The following is a 20,479-nucleotide window of genomic DNA, read 5'->3' as shown; positions in this document are numbered from 1 at the left end:
AAAATTCTACTGGTTTTCCCAAGAGTTCGCTGTATAAAATGAAATTAACTAATACTGAAACACTGAGTAAGTGCAACAGCTTGACATAATATTTTGAGAAACTGACTACAATTGTAAGGGAGAATATCTAATTTTGTTCTCTAATATAATTTGGTCATGTAATGAGTATAAATAATTATAGTGATTATAAAGGCTCAAGATATATCAATCAATAAGTTGCACACTGAAGTTATACAGTGTAGAATTGGAAGTCCTTAACATGCTTGAAAAAGATATTTAATTTATCTCGATGTCAGATGAATCATTGTAAAATGGGGGTAATAATGGTACCTACCTCATATGATATTTGTGAGGATTAAATGAGATAATACATATAAAAGTACTTCTGAGAGCATAGCACAAAATAAACTTCTAATAAACATTTACAAGTGATAATTAGTGAAGGTGATGAATTCTAAGATAATCTGCACTTGTAACGGCAAAATGAGAAAACTGCATTGTGCTTTTATGATGATTTATAAACAGCCTTACCAGAAAAAAAAATCTCCATACTTTTCCATTTTTACATCTTTGAAAACATTTGTCTCTCTTCATTCAAAATTCTCTGGTTAAGTTTCCATATTCATTTCCAAATTCTCTCATCCATCAGTAACAGTATTTCTCGTTAGGGTGTTATAAACTCCCCACTTTCAACCAGGAACTGCCCCAACAGCAGCTTTTTAGTAACATGGGTTGTTAAGCAGAGTTTTAGCAATTCTACAGACTTAGAGTATAGCTAGTATCATCTGGGGTAGTTTATAATTCAAAGGATGAGATTAACTGGGATCTGATTTTAAATTTATGAGCACAGTCAAATTTTACATTCATCGCGTACATGTGCACATGGATGTGCAGAAGCAGCTTTCTTATCTCTGAGCAGGTGAGGAAAACTACATTGTGGGGTTTTTTTGTTTTTGTTTTTCGCAATGACTGAAGAACCAGGTAGGCGTTAAGGGATTCACTTCAACTAACAAACAGAGTATAAGTCTTCAATGAAGACACCACTTTTGGCCAAGATCAAGCATAGAATATTACTGTAATTAGAACAGAAATTTCAGGGGCACCTGGTGCCTCAGTGGGTTAAGTTTCTGACTCTTGATTTTGGCTCAGGTCATCTTCTCACAGTCCCGTGTTGGGCTCTGCACTGACAGCGTGGAGCCTGCATGGGAATCTCTCTCTCCCTCTATCTCTGCCCCTCTCCTGCTTGCACTCTCTCAAAATCAGTATAATAAACTTAAAAAAAAAACAAACAGAAATTTCAGAAAAGGAGAGAATAATTAATGAGCCATAGGTTGTGACAGTGTAACTTCATCAAGTTCACACGTGTAGCAGGTGGGAAAAGGAGGATTTGAACTCAAGCAGTCTAACGCCAAAAGAGTTCTTCATCGTTATGCTAGTAGCAAATTACATGGGTAATTACATTAAAAATTAGTGTTCTCCTACATCAAGATGAAATTTACAATTTATTATAACAAATACATTCTAACACGATAAATGGCACGTTCATTTACTTTGAACACTGAGACCTTTAGATTAATCCTAAAATACCATTTTCACACAAGGAAGTTGCTTTTCAATTTTCTGTAGCAATGAAAAACATAATTTATAATTTCCATCAATCTCTAAATTGGCATTTATTAATCTGGAGCACTCAGGGAAGGAAAGTCTGTTTCCCTCACTGGCTCAGGAGCAGCCATTAAAATAAAAACTATTATTTCCAAGACTATTTGCGTTCCCGCTGATACTCATAAGGCTGGGGCTTCAGGTAGGAAGCACACTACAACCGTTTCTGCTTCTGCTCTCAGAGCGTACAAAATAAATACCACATGGAACAGGACCCAATCATTAGGGAAAACATTATTTCCAAGTTCTAAAATGGTATTAAAAACAATAAGAGGAAAATGCAAATTATAAACCAGCATGATGGCACTTTAGTCAACAACGACCTGAGAAGCCCTATCAGCAGTCAGTGCGAAGTGCTGAACCATGAAAATGACGTTTAAATTACTTGGTTTTAAACGATGACAGGTATTTCAGATTTACCTGGATAAACACCACCCTCACCCATATAGTTGTACCGGCCAACACGTTTTACAAATGGCAATTTTTAGTGTGTTTCCTTCCACACGCGTAAGTGCCGTGCCTGAGTAGGGGAATAAGATACTATTTTCTACCTTTCTTTTATGATGGGTTGTGGAAGCGTCCATCTCTTCCTCCCCTATGTTATCAATTTGTGAAGTTGGACTACAATTCATTCTCTCCTCTTCTTGTCTCTGAAGTCTGTCTGCTACAGCCTGAATAGCTTCTGTCCACTCTTCCCTATAAAAACAAGTACAATTTCCCATTAATGAAGAAGGGTAAATGAATCAAATATGTCCCTTTTGTAAAATATGACATTAACACAAATAAAGTCTACTCCAGGATAATACCCCCACATACACATAAACATATCTTCTCACCCTTACTCAAAGGTGAAATTAATCCCCAAAGCATTTAACATTATAGACCTTAGGGTTGGTTGTAGGAGCATTTATTTAAATGTATATTTTCAAAAAAAGGAAAGAACTATAAGAAAATTCAGTTAAAATTCTTTAAAAGTACAATTAAATTTTATTGCCTATAAACATCTTTCCATAAGGCAAATTGACCCACAAAAGCTTGCTGCACCTTGAAAAACTTTTTTGTCTAGCTATTGTTTAGTTCATCATTGAAATAGTCAAGATCTTTACTGTCGTCCAATATAAGTTCTAAGAAAAGGTTTTCAAAGCCAAAGCCTTCAACTGTTCCCAAATCACAGAGAAGTTTTTTTTTTTTTTTTTTTAAATAGCCATAGTTCATACGTAAGACAGTAAGTCTCAGGAGCTCTAATTGACAGCTGTGTTATCAGATCAAGAATCATGTCTTTCCATATAAGTTTTTTTTTTTTTTTTTAATTTTTTTTTTCAACGTTTTTTATTTATTTTTGGGACAGAGAGAGACAGAGCATGAACGGGGGAGGGGCAGAGAGAGAGGGAGACACAGAATCGGAAACAGGCTCCAGGCTCCGAGCCATCAGCCCAGAGCCTGACGCGGGGCTCGAACTCACGGACCGCGAGATCGTGACCTGGCTGAAGTCGGACGCTTAACCGACTGCGCCACCCAGGCGCCCCTATAAGTTTTTAAAGCAGTGTGTCAGTTTCTTAAAACAAAGTCTATGAGAATTTTGAGTCAAACTGTCTTAAATCTATAGACCAATTCCGGGGAAATTACTATCTCAAAAAATTAAATTTTCCAATCCATAAGCATGGTGTATTTCTACGTTTATTTAGCTCTTTAATTTCCCAATGCAATCTGTGACTTTCTGTGAAAAGGTCTTGCATATTTTAAATTGAATTCCTTCCGAAGTACTCTATTTTTAAAAATATGTTAGTTTTCATTGAAATATATTTGACATACGGTATTATATTAGTTTTAGGTGTACAACATAGCTATTCAATACTTACATGCAACATGAAATGCTCACCACGTAAGTGTGGTAAGTGTAATTACCATCTGTCACCACACAAAGTTATTACAGTACTACTGGTTATATCTGCTATGCCTTATTTTACACCCCCGTGACTTATTTTATAACTGGAAGTTTGCATTTCTTAAACCCCTTCACCTATTTTGCCCATTATCCCATACCTTTCCCTTCTGGCAACCACCAGTTTGTTTTCTGTATTTATGAGTCTGTTTGTGGTTTTATATGTTCATTTGTTTTGGTTTTTAGAATCCACATATAAGTGAAAGTACATGGTACTTGTCTTTCTCTGACTTATTTCACTTAGCATAATACCCTCTATGTTCATTCATGTCACAAATGGCAAGATTTCATTCATTTTTATGGATAAAGAGAAATATGTCACATCTTCTTTATCCATTCATCTGTGGACGGACACTGAGATTGCTTCCACACCTTGGTTATTGTAAATGCTGCATAAACACTGGGAGATATATTCAATCTTATTGAATTAGTGTTTTCATTTTCTCTGGGCAAATACCCAGAAGAATTACTGCATCATATGGTATTTCTATTTTTAATTTTTATAGGAACCTTCATACTATTTTCCATAGTGACTGCACCACGTTACATTCCCACCAACAGTGCATGAGTGTTCCCTTTTCTCCACATCTTCACTAACACCTGATATTTCTTCTGATACTAACCATCTGACAGGTTATATCTCATTGAGGTGGTATCTCATTGTGGTTTTAATTTGCATTTCCCTGATGATGAGTGATATTTAGCATCATTTCATGTGTCTGTTGGCCATTTGTATGTCTTCTTTGGAAAAATGTCTATTTAAGCCCTTTGCCCATTTTTTATTGCCCCAAATTATTCGGGTTTTTTTTTTTTTTTTTTTTTTTGGCTTTGAGATGTGTGAGTTCTTTATATATCTTGGATATTAACCCTTTATCAGATATCTCATTTGTAAATATCCTCTCTGATCCAGTAGGTTGCCTTTTCATTTTGTTGATTATTTCCTTTACAAAAGCATGTTAGTTTGATGCAGTTATAATTGTTTATTTTTGATTTTGTTGCCCTTGCCTTAGAAAACAGATTTAAAAAAAAAATACTGCTAGAACCACTATCCAAACGTTTACTACTTATGTTTTCTTTTAAGGGCTTTATAATTTCAGGTCTTATATTTAGATATTTATTCCAGTTTATTTTTGCATATGATGTAAAAAAAAAAAAGTGGTCCAGTTTCATTCTTTTGCATGTAGCTTTCCAGTTTTCCCAGCACCATTTACTGAAGAAACTGTCTTTCCCCACTGTATACTCTAGCATATTTTGTCATAGATAAAATGTTCTATTCCATTGATCAATGTGTCTATTTTGTTGCCACTCCCAAACTGTTTTCCTTATCATAGCTTTCTAGTATAACTTGAAATACAATTTTGTGATACCTCTAGCTTTGTCCTTCTTTCTCAAGAACGCTTTGGCTATTCAGGGTCTTTTGTATTGCCATACAAATTTCAGCATTATTGTTTCAGTTCTGTGAAAAGATTATCTGTAGATTGCTTTGGGTAGTATAAACATTTTAATAATATTAATTTTTCGAATCCATGAACATGGCATATCTTTCTAATTATTCGTTTCACCTTCAACTTCTTTCATCAGTGTCTTACAGTTTTCAGAGTGCAGGTTTTCACCTCCTAGGTTAAAGTTATTCTTTTTGAATTAATTGTAAATGGGATTCTTTTAACATTTATTAATTTTTGAGCGACAGAGACAGAGTATGAGCGGGGGAGGGGGAAAGAGTGAGAGGGAAACAGAATCCAAAACAGGCTCCAGGCTCTGAGCTGTCAGCACAGAGCCCGATGTGGGGCTTGAACTCATGAACCATGAGATCATGACCTGAGCCAAAGTCGGACACTTAACTGACTGAGCCACCCAGGCACCTCAAATGGGATTACTTTCTCTTTTTGATAGTTTCTTATAAGTGCATAAAAATGCAAGAGATTTCTGTATATTAATTTTGTATCCTGCAACTTTACTGAATTCATTTATTAGTTCTTATAGTTTTCTTGGTAGAGTTTTAGGGTTTTCTATATATATAATATCATTCACCTACAAACAATGAGTTTTACTTCTTCCTTGCCAATTTAGATGCCTTTTTTTTTTTTTTTCCCTTCCCCTTGTCTGACTACTGGAGCTAACACTTCCAGCATAATGTTGATTAAAAGTTGTGAGACCGGACATCCTGGTCTTGCCCCTGATGTTAAAGTAAACACTTTCAAATTTTCACCATCAAGTATGATGTTAGCTGTGGGTTTGTCATATATAGACTTTAATATGTTGAGGTACAATCCCTCTATGCCCACTTTGTTGAGTGTGAATGGAGTTGTGTTTTATCAAATGCTTTTTCTGCATCTATGGAGATGATCAGAAGATTTTTATCCTGCATTTTGTTAAGGTGCTGTATCACACTGACTGATATGTGGATACAAAATCATCCTTGAACCCCTGGAATAAATCCTACTTGACCACAGGGAATGATCCTTTTAATGTATTTTGAATTTGGCGTGCTAAAACTTTGTGACAATTTTGTGTTTATATTCATCAGAGATATCGGCCTATAAATTTGTAAGCAATCTTACTCTTCATTTGTTTGGAATGGTTTGAAAAGAACAGGTATTAACTCTTCTTTAAATGTTTGATAGAATTTACCTGTGAAGCCATCTGGTCCTGGACTTCTGCTTGTTAGGAGTTTCTTGATTATTGATTCAATTCTATTACTACTAATTAGTCTGTTAAGATTTTCTACTCTTCCTGTGTCAGTCTTGGAAGAGTCTCTGTTTCTAGAAATTTATCCATTTCTTCTAGGCTGCCCAATTTGTTGGTACATAATTTTTCATAGTAGTTGCTTTTAATTCTATTTCTGTGCTGCTGGCTGTGACTTCTGTTTCATTTCTGATTTTATTTGAGTCCGGTCTTTTTTTTTTTTTTCCTTTTTAAAGTCTGACTAAAGGTTTGTCAATTTTGTTTTGCTTTTCAACAAACCAGCTCTTAGTTTCACTGAATCTTTTCTATTGTTTTTTAAGTCCCTATTTTATTTATTTCCACCCTGGTATTTATTATTTCCTTCCCTCTATTAACATTGGGCTTTGTTGGTTCTTCTTTTTCTAGTTCCTTTAGGAGTAAGGTTAGATTGCTTATTTGAGATTTTTCTTATTTCTGGTTGTTGTTGTTTTTAGGGAGGCCTGTATCATTGTAAACTTGCCTCTTATAACTGCCTTTGCTGGACAGCAAAACTTTTGAATTGCTGTGTTTCATTTTCATCTACTTTTTTTATTTCCTCTGTGATTTCTTCAAAGACCCATTGGTTGTTTAGTAGCATGTTGTTTAGACTCCACAAGTTTCTGGTTTTTTTCCAGCTTTTTTCTTATAATTGATTTCTAGCTTCATATTGTTATGGTTGGGAAAGATGTTTAACATGATTTCAATCTTAAATGTATTAAAACTTGTTTTGTGGCTTAATATGTGATCTGTCCTGGAGAATGTTCCATGTGCACTTGAAAAGGATGTGTCTTGGGGCGCCTGGGTGGCGCAGTCGGTTAAGCGTCAGACTTCAGCCAGGTCACGATCTCGCGGTCCGTGAGTTCGAGCCCCGCGTCAGGCTCTGGGACGATGGCTCGGAGCCTGGAGCCTGTTTCCGATTCTGTGTCTCCCTCTCTCTCTGCCCCTCCCCCGTTCATGCTCTGTCTCTCTCTGTCCCAAAAATAAATTAAAAACGTTGAAAAAAAAAATTAAAAAAAAAAAAAAGAAAAAAAAAAAAGAAAAGAAAAGGATGTGTCTTCTGTTGTTTTTGGATGGAATGTTCTGTATATATGTTAGGTCCATCTGGTCTAATGTGCCATTCAAGCCACTGTTTCCTTCCTTATTGATTTTTTTTTTTTTTCTGGGTAATTTATCCACTGATGCAAGTTGGGTGTCAAAATAACCTCCTATTATTATATTACTGTCAATTTCTCCATTTATGTCTGTTAATTTGCTTAATATATTCAGATGTTTCTATGTTGGGTGCATAGAAATTTACAACTATTATATCCTCTTGTTGGATTGATCCCTTTATCATTATGTAATGCCCATCTATGCCTCCTGTTAAAGTCTTTGTTTTAGCCTATTTTGTCTGATAGGAGTATTGTTACCTACCCCAGCTTTTTTTTTTCCCACTTCCATTTACAAAGCATATATTTTTCCAGCCCTTCACTTTCAGTCTGTAAATGTCTTAAGGTCTGAAGTGAGTCTTTTGTAGACATTTGGATGGGTCTTATTTTGTTTCTTCCCCATTCAGTCACCCTTTACCTTTTGACTGCAACACTGAGTCCGCTTACATGAAAAGTAATTATTGATAGGTATGTACTTATTGTCATCTGTTGGCATATAACAACTGGGATGTATAACCATTTTCTGGTTGTTTTGAAGTTTTTCTTGGCTCCTTTCTTCTTCTTTTGCTCTCTTCCCTTATGATTTTATGGACTTCCTTTAGTGCTACACTTGCATTCCTTTCTCTTTAGGTTTTGTGTATCTACTATAGGTTTTTGATTTGTGGTTCATATGAGGTTGATAATATAATAATACTTTGCAGTCTCCTTTAAGCTGACGTTCGATTAACTTTAACACATTCTAAAAGCACCACAGGTTTACTACAACTCTCCACAGTTTATGTATTTGACTTCGTATCTTACATCTTTATTTTGTGTATCCATTAATTATTGTAGATGTAACTGGTTTTACTACTTTCATCTCTTAATCTCCATACTAACTTTATTTTTCTTAAATTTTTTACGTTTATTCATTTTTGAGAGACAGAGACAGAGGGCAAGTGGGGGAGGGGCAGAGAGTGAGGGAGACACAGAATCTGAAGCAGACTCCAGGCTCTGACCTGTCCGCACAGAGCCTGACGTGGGGCTCGAACTCACGGACTGTGAGACATGACCTGAGCTGAAGTCGGACGCTTTACCGACTGAGCCACCCAGGCGCCCCAAGACTAACTTTATATGTGATTGATCTACTACCTTTACCATGTTTGCTTTCACCAGTAAAACTTTTCTTTAATCATTTTCTTAGTTCTCATTATCATCTTTCTTTTCTTCTGAAAAAGTCCCTTTAACATTTCTTATAGAGGCCAGTTCAGTTGTGATGAACTCTACTTTCATTTGCCTGGGAAACTCTTTATCTTTCCTTCCACTGTGAATGATAACCTTGCTGGGTATTCTTGGTTGTAGGTTTCTTTCTTTCATCACTTAGATTGTTATCATGCCACTCCCTTCTGGCCTGCAAAGTTTCTGCTGAAAAATCAGCTGACAGCCTTACGGCATTTCCTTTTTATATAGCTTGTTGCTTTTCTCTTTGCTGCTTTTTAAGGTTTATTTTTTTATATCTCACTTTTGACATTTTAATTGCTATGTGTCTTGGTGTGGATCTCTTTGGGTTTATCTTGTTCAGGACCCTCTGAGCTTCCTGGACTTGGCAGTCTGCTTCCTTCTCTAGGTTAGGGAAGTTTTCAACTAGGACTTCTTCAAAGTAGTTCCCCCCCCCCCGCCCTTTTTCTCTTTTTTCTTTTTTGAGAAGCCTATAATGCAAATGTTACTAAGTTTGATGTTGCCCCAGAAGTTCCTTACCTATGTTCATATTTTAAAAAAATTTTTTATGTTTATTTATTTTTGAGAGAGAGAGAATGTGTGTGTGCCCAAGTGGGGGGAGGGGTAGAGAGAGGGAGACACAGAATATGAAACAGGTTCCAGTCTCCAAGCTGTCAGCACAGAGCCGACGCAGGGCTCAAACTCATGAACCATGAGATCATGACCTGAGCCGAAGTCGGACGCTTAACCAACTGAGCCCCCAAGCGCCCCCCTACGTTCATGTTTTTAGATTCTTTTTACTTTTTGCTGTCCAGCTTGGGTGTCTTCCACAATGCTGTCTTTCAGAGTAGACTGAAATCAGACTGCTGCTGATTCCCTCTGAGGGATTCCTGCTGGGTGTGGAGGGGCAGGAGTGGCTTTGGAGGGGTACCTGACAGAGCAGGTCCACAGGGCAGGTGCTACAGTGCTAGCGAGGTAGAAGGAGAGGATCAGAACTGGTGCCTGCCAGCATAGACCAACTATACTGAAAGAGGTCAGAAAAATGGCACCTACCAGTTCTTCCATTCCCAGAGAATATTCCTACAGATCCCTCAGCCTCCAGCAAAACCCTACAATTGGTCAATAAATCTCCTTCATGTATAGCCCAGAAGCTTTCAAACTACTGCCTCTGAACTGGGTCTCAGAGCAAGTGATACTGTGCACCCTTTAAGGACAGCGTCTGTTTATCTATAGTCCTCCAACTTTCCTGGAGTTAAGACCCATTAATTTTCAAAGCTCTTGAGTTAAGCCCCACTGATTTTCAACACCAGAGGCTATGCACGCTTGCCTTCCCAGTGCAAATCCTCAGGGCTTGGGGTGTCCAATCTATGTCCTCCCAGAGGGCCTCAGCACCTTGAGAGCCCTCCTGCTTGTGGGTCAGTGTGCCTGGGGTTTGGTTCCCAACTTTGTCTCCATAACTCCTACTCTTTTCTAGGTGGTTTTGAAAATATAGCTCTAGCCGTGAAGAGCTGCCCTGCTAGTCTTCAGGTTTTTCTCAAAGTGAGTTGTACTACACCTAACTGCAACACTGGTGTGTCCATGAGAAGAGGTGTTCTCAGGATATCCCTACTCTGCCATCTTCCTTAAATGAAATCGGCTGAATTGTTTTCTTAGGATGTTTCTCTCTTTGGCAACATTCTTCACTTTCTTCAGACCTCTTGTGAGTTACCGAATCTTCATGCTATTGTGGAGGGTTGTTTTTTTTTTTTTAAGTTTAATTTTCTAATTTTTCTTGGTAGCACTTACAAATAAAGTTGGTTTTTGTATGTTGACCTTGTACCCTGAAACCTTACTAAGTTGATGTATCAGTTCTAATATCTTTTATTTTTCTGGATTTTTTATACATGTGAACATGTCTACAAATAAGGACAGTTTTACTTCTTCCTTTCCAATCTATTTGCCTTTTACTTATTCTTCTTGCCTTATAATACTCTGTATCAGACCATCATTACAATGTTAAATAAAAGTGGTGAGAGAAGACATTCTTTTTTTTTTTTTAACGTTCATTCATTTTTGAGAGACAGAGACAGAGCATGAGCGGAGGAGGAACAGAGAGAATGGGAGACACAGAATCTGAAGCAGGCTCCAGGCTCTGAGCTGTCAGCACAGAGCCTGATGTGGGGCCCGAACTCACTGACCAGAAGGCAGGACCTGAGCTCAAGTCCGATGTTCAACTGACTGAGCCACCCAGGTGCCCCAAGAGAAGACAGTCTTAATGTGTGCCTGATCTTAGACAGAAAGCAAAGAAGCTTTTACCTTTGAGTATTATACAAGCTTTTGATAGACAGATAAGGTTTTGATAGATAGCCTTAATGAGGTTGAGTAAGTTCCCTTCTATTCCTTGTCAGCTGAGTGTTTTAGTTATAAAAGGATATTGAATTCTGGCAAATACTTTTTCTATATCTGTTCAATGACCATGTAGTTTTTCTACTTTATCCTACTAATATAGTGAATTTAGTTGAATACCTTCAGAAAATGCAACTGAGCTCTTGGATAAACTCTATTTGGCCACGATGTATTATTCTTTTTCTATATTTTTTGAATTTGACTTATCAAAAATTTGTTAAGAAATTTTGCGTTGATGTTCACAGGTATATTAGACTATAGTTCTACCTTCTTATGCCTTTGCCTGGTTTTTGAAATAAGGGTGACCTTACAAAATAAGTTGGAAAATGTTCCCTTCTCCACTATTTTCTGAAATAGATTGTGTAGGACTGGTAATAAATATTTCTTTAAATGTTTGATAGAACTCACCAGGGAACCATCTGGACTTGGGAGTTTTCTTTGAGGTAAGGATTTTAAGTTATTAACCTCAATTCTGTTCATGGATATTGGCTATTCAGGTTTTTTAATGTTTTCTTGGATTGATATTGGTAATTTGTGTCTTCCTTCCTTTTTTTTTTAAGCAATTTTCCAAGATGTTTCTAATTCTTTGGTTTATTGATTTTTATTTTTGTTTTCTATTTCATTGATTTCTGACCTCAACTGTTTCCTCCTTGACGTTTATTTTGGGTTTATTTTTCTAGTTTCCTAAAAAGGAAGCTTAGGTTATTGGCTTAACTTTGTTCTTTCCAAATAATAGGCATTTAATGGTTATAAATTTCCCTCTAAGCACTCACTTAGCTACATCCCACAAATTTGTATATGCTTTGCTTTCACAGTTATTCATCTAAAAACAATTTTCTGGGGCTCCTGGGTGGCTCAATCGGTTTAGTGTCTGACTTTGGCTCAGGTCTTGATCTCACCATTCATGAATTCAAGCCCCGCATCAGGTTCTGTGCGACAGCCAGAGCCTGGAGCCTGCCTCAGATTCTGTGTCTCCCTTTCTCTTGGCTCCTCCCCTGCTTGCACTCTCTCTTTCTCTCTCTCTCTCTCTCTCTCTCAAAAACAAATAAACATAAAAAATAAAAAATAAATAAAACAAAACAAAAAACCCCCACAAGTTTCTAATGGCTCCTATGAATTTTGTTTTTGACCCAATGATTTTTAAGAGGTATAATCCATTTTCAACTTAGCTACATCTTTTTTTTAAAGTTTATTTATTTTGACGGGGCACCTGGGTGGCTCAGTCAGTTGAGTGACTTCAGCTCAGGTCATGATCTCACAGCTCATGAGTTCGAGCCCCATGTCGGGCTCTGTGCTGACAACTCGGAGCCTGGAGCCTGCTTTGGATTCTGTGTCTCCCTCTCACTCTGCCCCTAAGCCACTCGCATTCTGGCTCTGTCTCTCTCAAAATAAATAAACTTAAAATTTTTTTTTTAATGTTTATTTATTTTGAGAGAGAGAGGGAGAGCACACATGCATTGGCAGAGAGAGAGGAAAAGAGAGAATCCCAAGCAGGCTCCACACCGTTAGCGCAAAGTCTGACATGGGGCTTGAACCTATGAACTGTGAGATCATGACCAGAGCTGAAATCAAGAATCAGATACTCAACCGACTGAATCACTCAGGTGCCCTTATTTTCAACGTACCTCTTCTTTATACTTAAAGTTTATTTCTTATAGATAGTACATAAGTGGTCCTCATATTTTTAATCCTGAAACTCTCTGCCTTTAACTACTGTGTTTAACCCATTGATATTTAATGCAATTATTTATATGATTACATGCAGTCTACCATTTTACTTTTTTTACACTTCTCCTTTCTTTTTCCCCTGTTTTTGTTTCATTAAATTTTTTCAAATTCTATTTCAATTTTCCCGTTGGCTTTTCAGCCATTTTTTAAATATTATTTTTATATATAGCATTAACTTCACATGGTCAACCTACATAATATACTCTGGATTAATTTTTTATGATGCTATTTCTCCTCATATTAGCATTGTAGTCATCAGATGCTTGCTTTCCTTTTAGCAATTATTCTTGAAATTATAACATTCATCCTCAACTTAGCAAAATCTAATATAACATGTCCACACTACTATGTCTTCTTAGAAAATGCAGTGACATCATAAGACATTAACCCCATTTTCCCCTCAACCTCAATTTGTATGTTTTTACTTCAGATTTTTTTATTCTTTATACAATTAAACCACAAAATATTATTATTCATAAGATCAATATTCATTTGGTTTTATCAATTTATTTACCATTTTTTTTTCATTCCTTTCTGTATCTCTTCTCCCATCCAGGATTATTTTTATTGTGTGTGAAGAATACCCTATTAGTATTGCCTTTTCTGCAAGTCTGCTGGTGAGAAATTCTATCAATTCTTGACTGAACTTACTAAAATATTTAATTGAAACATTTCCATCTTACTTTCATTCTTGGAAGATATTTTTGCTCATTACCACTTATTTTCATTTAGCACTTTGAGAATATCGTTCCATTATCTCCAATTATCATTCTATCCCATGTATTCCAGGTCAAGTATTTCTACTTCTATCACCTTTTAGTCTAACTGATGCTCCTTTGAAGGCAAATTATCTTTTTTCTCTATCTGCTTTGAGGATTTTCTCATTGTCTTTGTTTTTAAAAGTCTAATGGGACTAAGTGGGTTTTCTCTGTATTTGTTCCTGCATGGGCTTTATAGAACTTCTTCAATATGTGGTTTGGTATCTTTAGCCATTTTAGAAATTTTTCAGCAACTATCTCTTCAAATACTTTGTGCCCCATTCTTACTCTTTTTCGAGACTCTAATTACATAAACGTTAATACCTTTTCACTGGATTCCTTTCATCTTACATTCCACTCTGACTTATTTTTATTCTCTATCCTTATCGCTTCATGTTTCATTCTGGATATTCTGTTATAACCTAGGTATGAGTTCCTAATTTTCCCTAATGTTAGGCCTAATCCACTGCTGAAACCATCTACCAGCACAAAGAATTTTAAATATCTTATTTTTCAATTTTAGAATTCCCATTTTATTCTTTTTTATATCTTCTAGCTCTCTGAATTTCCCAGTCTTAACTTTTATTTCCTTGAAAATACTAATACAGAGTTCTTTTAATTTCTGTCTGATAACTCCATTATCTAGAGTGCTTATGAATCTGATTCAGTTGTCTGTTTTGTCTCTGTGGTTTGTGAATCTTTGAATCCTTGTTTATTTTTTTAATGCATATCGAACAACGTACATTAAAATTGTAAATAGTTTAAGATTGGTTATATTTGCTTTTAACAGGCTCCTAGGAGACTAGCAAAAGTGGATCATGTTAACCAAATTTAAGACCTGAAATAATTTAAAGCTAGATTTCAGTCTTTAAAAGATAAGTTTAAATCCAGTTTATCCTTTCTTCTTAGTGCCAACCTAAAAGGTATTGATGTACCATGACCCCTCTTTGGTAGGCCCTGGATTCCAGAATGTGACTCCTAGATCTGACAGCTACTCCACATGTTAACAAATCAGACAGTTCTAGAATTGGCAGGGATCCCAAGTAAAACAGTGGGCTCATCTCTCTAGGTTTCACTCTTCCATAAAGTTTTGATCCCATAATTCTTCACAGCCAAATTGGCTCTTGTATGCCTTTTTTTTGTTTGTTTTAAACCATTTTGTCCACCTTTTCTAGGAGTTCTTAGGTGGACTACTGACCTAAATTACCTTATTCACCATAACTAAAATATATATGTATGCTCTACAAAACAGTATTGGGTCCAAATATCACACTAATGAAAGAAAGCACGCAATCTTCTTATTACTAAGTACCAGGAAATGTACTTAATTTGGGAAACAGAATGCAGACCCCGATGAAGCAAGTAAACTTATATTTTTAATTTAATTTAAAAGAATATACTACTTATATGAAAACTAATTTTCACAAGCTGATTATTTACTTAAAAATAAACATTTAATTAAAACATCTAATACATGTATGTGACTAAAGCCATGGTGTAATATGAACTTAGGGTCATGGGGAAACCTTGGCATTGTGAAGAAGTATAACAAAGCATTATAGGTAAAATGATAACAAGTATGCACTAAGAACAGTGGTGTTCTAAGGCAAACAATGTTAAGTTTTGAGTGGGGACAGAGGAGAGGAGTGATTTGTAAGCAGAGATGTACAAGATGAGCTGGTACAGAAAGAAACAAGCAAGGGAAGGTATTTCTGACACAGGGGCAAAAGAGCCAGGAAGAGCCATAGGCAATGTGAGAGTCCACTATGGAATCAGTAGTTGGGAAACCATAAGTATAGCTCACCACAGCTGAAACACGTGCGCACATAAACATGTGGGCATGAGTGCAATAGGGCCATCATGGTGATAAAGAAAGTGATTAGCTCTAAGAAAGGAAAATAGCCTGGGTCTGTAAAGTGGATGTTCCAGTATGACAAAATAAACTATATACGAAAAATCATATTTAACAGTAAGTAATTTGAAATGCATTCATTAAAACCAGAGAAAAAAATAAATGTATCTGCTATCATGAAGACTATTAAATACTGTTTAAAAACAAAATAACAGGGGCACCTGGGTGGCTCAGTTAGTTAAGCGTCCGACTTCGGCTCAGGTCATGACCTCACGGTTCATGAGTTCAAGCCTCGCGTCAGGCTCTGTGCTGACAGCTCGGAGCCTGGAGCCTGCTTCAAATTCTGTGTCTCCCTCTCTCTCTACCCCTCCCCCACTCATGCTCAGTCTCTTTCAGTCTCTCAGAAATGAATAAACATTAAAAAAAAAATTTAATAAAATAAATAGAATAAAAACAAAAAAAATAATTGTCCTATCAGAAAGGAAGAGACAAAATTACTATTTATCTGCAGATGCTATGCCTACAAAAACTAAGAACATTTTGGGGAAAAAAAAATAATGGAATAATAATGGAAGTCTTGCTTTACTATATGTTTCCTTTTCCATGAAATTGTTTTTCCTAATTTTCTTACTTCTACTTATGGCCTTTTCTTTCCATTAGAAGTTAAAAATTTTATAGGGCTTCTCTAATTAAAACCATGTGGTCTTAGTGCTGGAATGACAGAAATCAAAGGCCGGGGTGGGGGGGGGGGGAGAAAAAAACCTAAAAATACAAATATTTATGTACATGTGCCATCCATAATGAGTGAGGACAGAATGGATTATTCAATGAAAAGAAATGGACAAAAGAACAGAGCTGAGACAGTGGTCTCATCCTTTGGAAAAAAAATAGATTCCAAACTTCCATCATTCAATAAAACAAATAGACTTTTTTTTTTTTTACATAGATTAGAGATACATATTTCATTTACAGCAAGGATGGATTTTAGACTGGCAGACAGAACACAGAAAATATATAGCTTTCCTAGTTCTCACTACATCTTTCTAAGTCTTCATTAACATTAAAGTCGTATAAAATCTCCAGACACCAGATTCTAGATGAATATAGAAAAACACACTCCAATGGTAAATCTAAATATGCTGTTTTTCATTTTTACTAAAACTGCCTTCTAGTCATAAATGCAAATAAAAACTGATTGTTCAGAAAAGTAGTGTGATATAATTGCAGGAACTATTTTGAAGTCTTAAGATATGGCATAAATCCAGCTTTGCAAAAACATAAATGGCAAAATTAATCATGCTTCAATGGGATGTTATAAATCCACTAAGAATCATATTTTCAAAGAATGTACAGTGACATGGGAAAAGTTCCATTCATTCAGCCAGTCAACAAATACTAAGTTGGATCCTGGACTGTGTTAGAATGTTGAGCAAGGAAGATACAATCCTTGCTAGTCAAGAATCTCATAGTCCAGTGAGAAAAGCAAACAGAGATTACAGCGGTGATAAACCAGACATAAAAGCTGTAGGGAGATACATAGTATATAGAAGGGGGGCCTGGCTCATCTACAAGACTCAGAGGTTTTGTAGAAAATATGATATTTTAAGCTCAGATCTGGCAGATAAATAGGTATTAGCCCAGCCATGGTTATGAGTGGAATCATAAGCAAACTGAGGACTTAGCAGTTAGAAATGCCCAAGGAAGACAGGGTAGACAGGGGAAAAAAGACATCCCAAATTGTATGTACACTCAAGATCTAAATACATCTGCACAGAGTAAGACTGGAAGTGTAGGAAAGAATTATCTATCCTTAAGTGGGATCATAAAATTACGAGTGATTTCTAGTCTGTTTTCATTTTTCTTTCTTTTCTAAAGTAATCACATATTATCATTCACTGTTCATTGATCAAAAGGGTATTATTAAAATAATACTTTACTGTTTACTAGGTCTTGGGGGAGGTTGTTTTTGGTTTTTGTTTTAAATCTTAGACAAGTCTCTTAAGACCTAATTTACTCATTTGGAAAATAGGGCTAACAACATTTAACTTCACAAAGTTGCTGATTTGGATCAACTATGATAATATCCGTGCAGGGAAATGATTCTGTGGTTGTGGTTGTTGGACCTAAGTCAGAACCAGAGCACAAGATAAGAGATTATGAAGACAGATTCGGGGGTGGGGGGGGGGGCAGCGGTTGTAGAAATGCGTAGATCAGGAGGATGAAAATATGGCCCTGATGAAGTCGTCACTCTCCTCTTTAGCATGAGGACGGTCCATGCCAATCTATCCTGGTAGCTTTTTCTCGCGGAGCTTAGCCCCAATCTCATAATCCTTCTCAATGTCATACTCCAGGCCGCCACCAGCAAAACGTCACACTGCTTGAAACCTTTTGCTGTTACTAGCCTCAGAATTCCAAATATGAACACAATTCTACCATTATTTAAGGGTAGTTTAGTTATAAAAATGTCTTAATTTATATTTTAATTGGTGAATGCCCTGTGCTTTGCTAAGAAGCATATCTCACAGTTCTAGAGGCTTTGATTTAGGGTGTTGCAAGCCTCTGTTATTCATTATTTATACCAGAAACAGAATTATTAAGGGACTATTGGATTTTACAAATATGTTCACACATATTTACAAATGGTGAAGTCAGATACACATATATCTTTTTACCGATTGTTGCTTTTTCACAAAATAGGAAAAACATTTCTTACCTTTCCTCTGGAGTATCTACATGAAATGTTCTCTCTATAACAGTGGTCCACTGGAGACATCTGATAATAAATGTGTTTGGCTTTGGTCGTTCTGTTTTCATTAACTGGCATTCTAGAAATGACATAAAATGTCTCTTTGAATATACTTACATTTAAACCAGGAAGTAAAGATTTGAGAACTACAGAGTTCTACTCTATGCAACCTCTCAGCTTTCCAGGGCCCTCCATTCAGGGTTGTTCACAATCTGACCTCAGTATTTCCATTCCATCATCCATTCTGGCCACATGCTCTATTAACCAGCCAAACTGGACTACTTACGTTCCCCAAACACATCTTGCTCTGTCCTGTATCTGTACGTTTTGTTCCAGCAGTTCTTATTATCTGGGGCGCTGGTCACTGATTTCACCCCTCCCCATATTGCAATCACTTACAGTTGAAAGGTCCAGATCCAATCCCACTCTTTGCAGGAAGCCTTTTATATCAACCTGGTCCTAAACCAAACATTCACCTCTCCATATTCTCATTACTTATTATCATATCCCTCATTTTTCACTCAGTATAGACTATCTTGTATTATTATTTATCATTTAAAAAGGTATCCTTATCCCCCTGGATTATAAGCTTTTCTACAGTATACACCACTTAAAAATCTTAGTAAGCACAGCCCATAGAGCCAGTTCATCAAAAGTGATAAATTAAGTTAGGGAATATCTCAGAAGATTTCAAAGAAGAGGAGGAGCATTCTGTAGTGGCTGAAAGTGTGGATTCTAACACCAGTATTCTTGGATTCAATTTCTTTTCCTACCATTAACTATGTAACCTGGGACAAGTTAATTAACCTTTCTGGTCTGTAAGTATCAAAGGGGAAACAAGTAACTACATCATAAAACTGGTGTGAGGATTAATAATAAATCAGTAGGATGCTGAGACTAGCATGTAACACATAATAAGTTGTCAATACATGTCAGTTATCATTATCAGGTGTATATACTGAGCAGGACTTTAAGGATACGCGGTAGTGGCCAACAAGACAGAATAGGGTAGGGTTGTTTTACTGACACTGCTCTTTTGAAAGAAACAATTTCCCTGCAGCTGACAAAGTCAACTGTGTTTTCTCAGTGTTTATCTATTCTGCGGTCCCTCCATCACTAGCAACTATCGACCTCCGTCTCTCTTTATAGGACTCAAGTCATTGAGCACATTGGACCAGTTCCTTGTTGACTCTTTGACCTAAAAAGATCATTCACCGAAGGGTCTCCACTTAGTTTTCTTCTTGTGTCTAATAAGATTTCACGGTTTCAGCCATCATGTCTTGGTTTACTGATCTAAAACTCCACACTTCTTTCCATCTTGGATCTGTATTTCGTGATACCCATGATTAACTATACAGTGGGTCAATCTACCTGGCTGAATTACTGGTATGACACCTAACACCTACTATCTTTTCCCCTGATTCTGTTCTTCCTCCTGGCTTTCCTAATTTTTCCACCATCCAGACTCAAATCATGGGGTGCTCCTCTTTGATACTGGTAGTATTTGCCAGGACATGACTTTTCCAGCAATGCAGTCCTACTTCAGACTCTCACTGCCAAATGCCTACACCTCCCAGGTGCCATAAAACCAACTCTTCCTACTCAGAAATGTGGAAGGGTAACTACACTGAAGTTACTACACTTTAGTTACTGAAGGCTAAAAACTGTATTCTAAAAGACATCAGAACTTGGCAACTGTCACGATGAGCACAGGGTGAATCACTGCTTTGTGCACCTGAAATTGGTATTTCACTAACCGGAATTTAAATAAAAACTTAAAAAAAAAAAAAAAGACATCTGAACTCATCCAAAAGTGAGCTGATTGCTCCTACCTTTGCCCCTCCCCCCTCTGCCACCCTCCGCTCTAGCTCTCTCCATCTCAGATGATGGCACCTCCATCCCCTTAAGTGCTCAGGTCAAAAGCCCTGGCACCACCCTTAACTCCTCCTCTCTTCTCATATCTCATCCTGGAAAGCCTGTTGGCTCTGCTTTCCAAATGTATCTAGGATCATTTCTCTCCTCTCCCACTGTCTGGGAACAACCCATCATTATCTTTCACGTGAACACGCCCAGAACTCGAGTAGCTCTCTCACTGTAGTCTGCTCTCAACATGAGTGGCCAGAGATCTTAACATGATCGCCTGCAAGAATACATTCTGCAATGCTTCTGATTCACTAAGAATAGAAGACAAAGACCTTGAAATGATCAACAAGGGTCCTACATGATCTGGGCCTCCCACCCACCCAGCTTAAGTTTCTGACCTCCCAACCTAGTCAGTATTCCCTTCCAGGCCACCCTGGCTTTGGTGCACTTCCTCAGATAGGCGCTACACCCTCTCTCCTAGCCTTGTGTCTAGAT

The 20,479-nt window shown here is 36.9% G+C and overlaps 1 protein-coding gene across 5 annotated transcripts in view; it reads right to left on the bottom strand.

The window, feature by feature from the left end:
* AKT3 (AKT serine/threonine kinase 3) overlaps positions 1-20,479 on the bottom strand; it is a 307,958-nt gene that overhangs the window by 128,188 nt on the left and 159,291 nt on the right. For all 5 annotated transcript variants that reach the window (XM_058701173.1, XM_058701171.1, XM_058701174.1 and 2 more), the window contains 2 exons: positions 18,089-18,200; positions 2,214-2,358 (listed from right to left, as the gene is read on the bottom strand). In XM_058701173.1, the coding sequence (XP_058557156.1) occupies positions 2,214-2,358; positions 18,089-18,200 (257 nt within the window). The remainder of the gene's footprint in view (positions 1-2,213; positions 2,359-18,088; positions 18,201-20,479) is intronic.

The sequence above is a fragment of the Neofelis nebulosa genome, chromosome 15 (genome assembly GCF_028018385.1).
Source record: "Neofelis nebulosa isolate mNeoNeb1 chromosome 15, mNeoNeb1.pri, whole genome shotgun sequence".
Classification (NCBI taxonomy): domain Eukaryota; kingdom Metazoa; phylum Chordata; class Mammalia; order Carnivora; family Felidae; genus Neofelis; species Neofelis nebulosa.
Note: the sequence above shows the minus strand (reverse complement) of the source record. Positions and strands in the feature narration are given on the sequence as shown.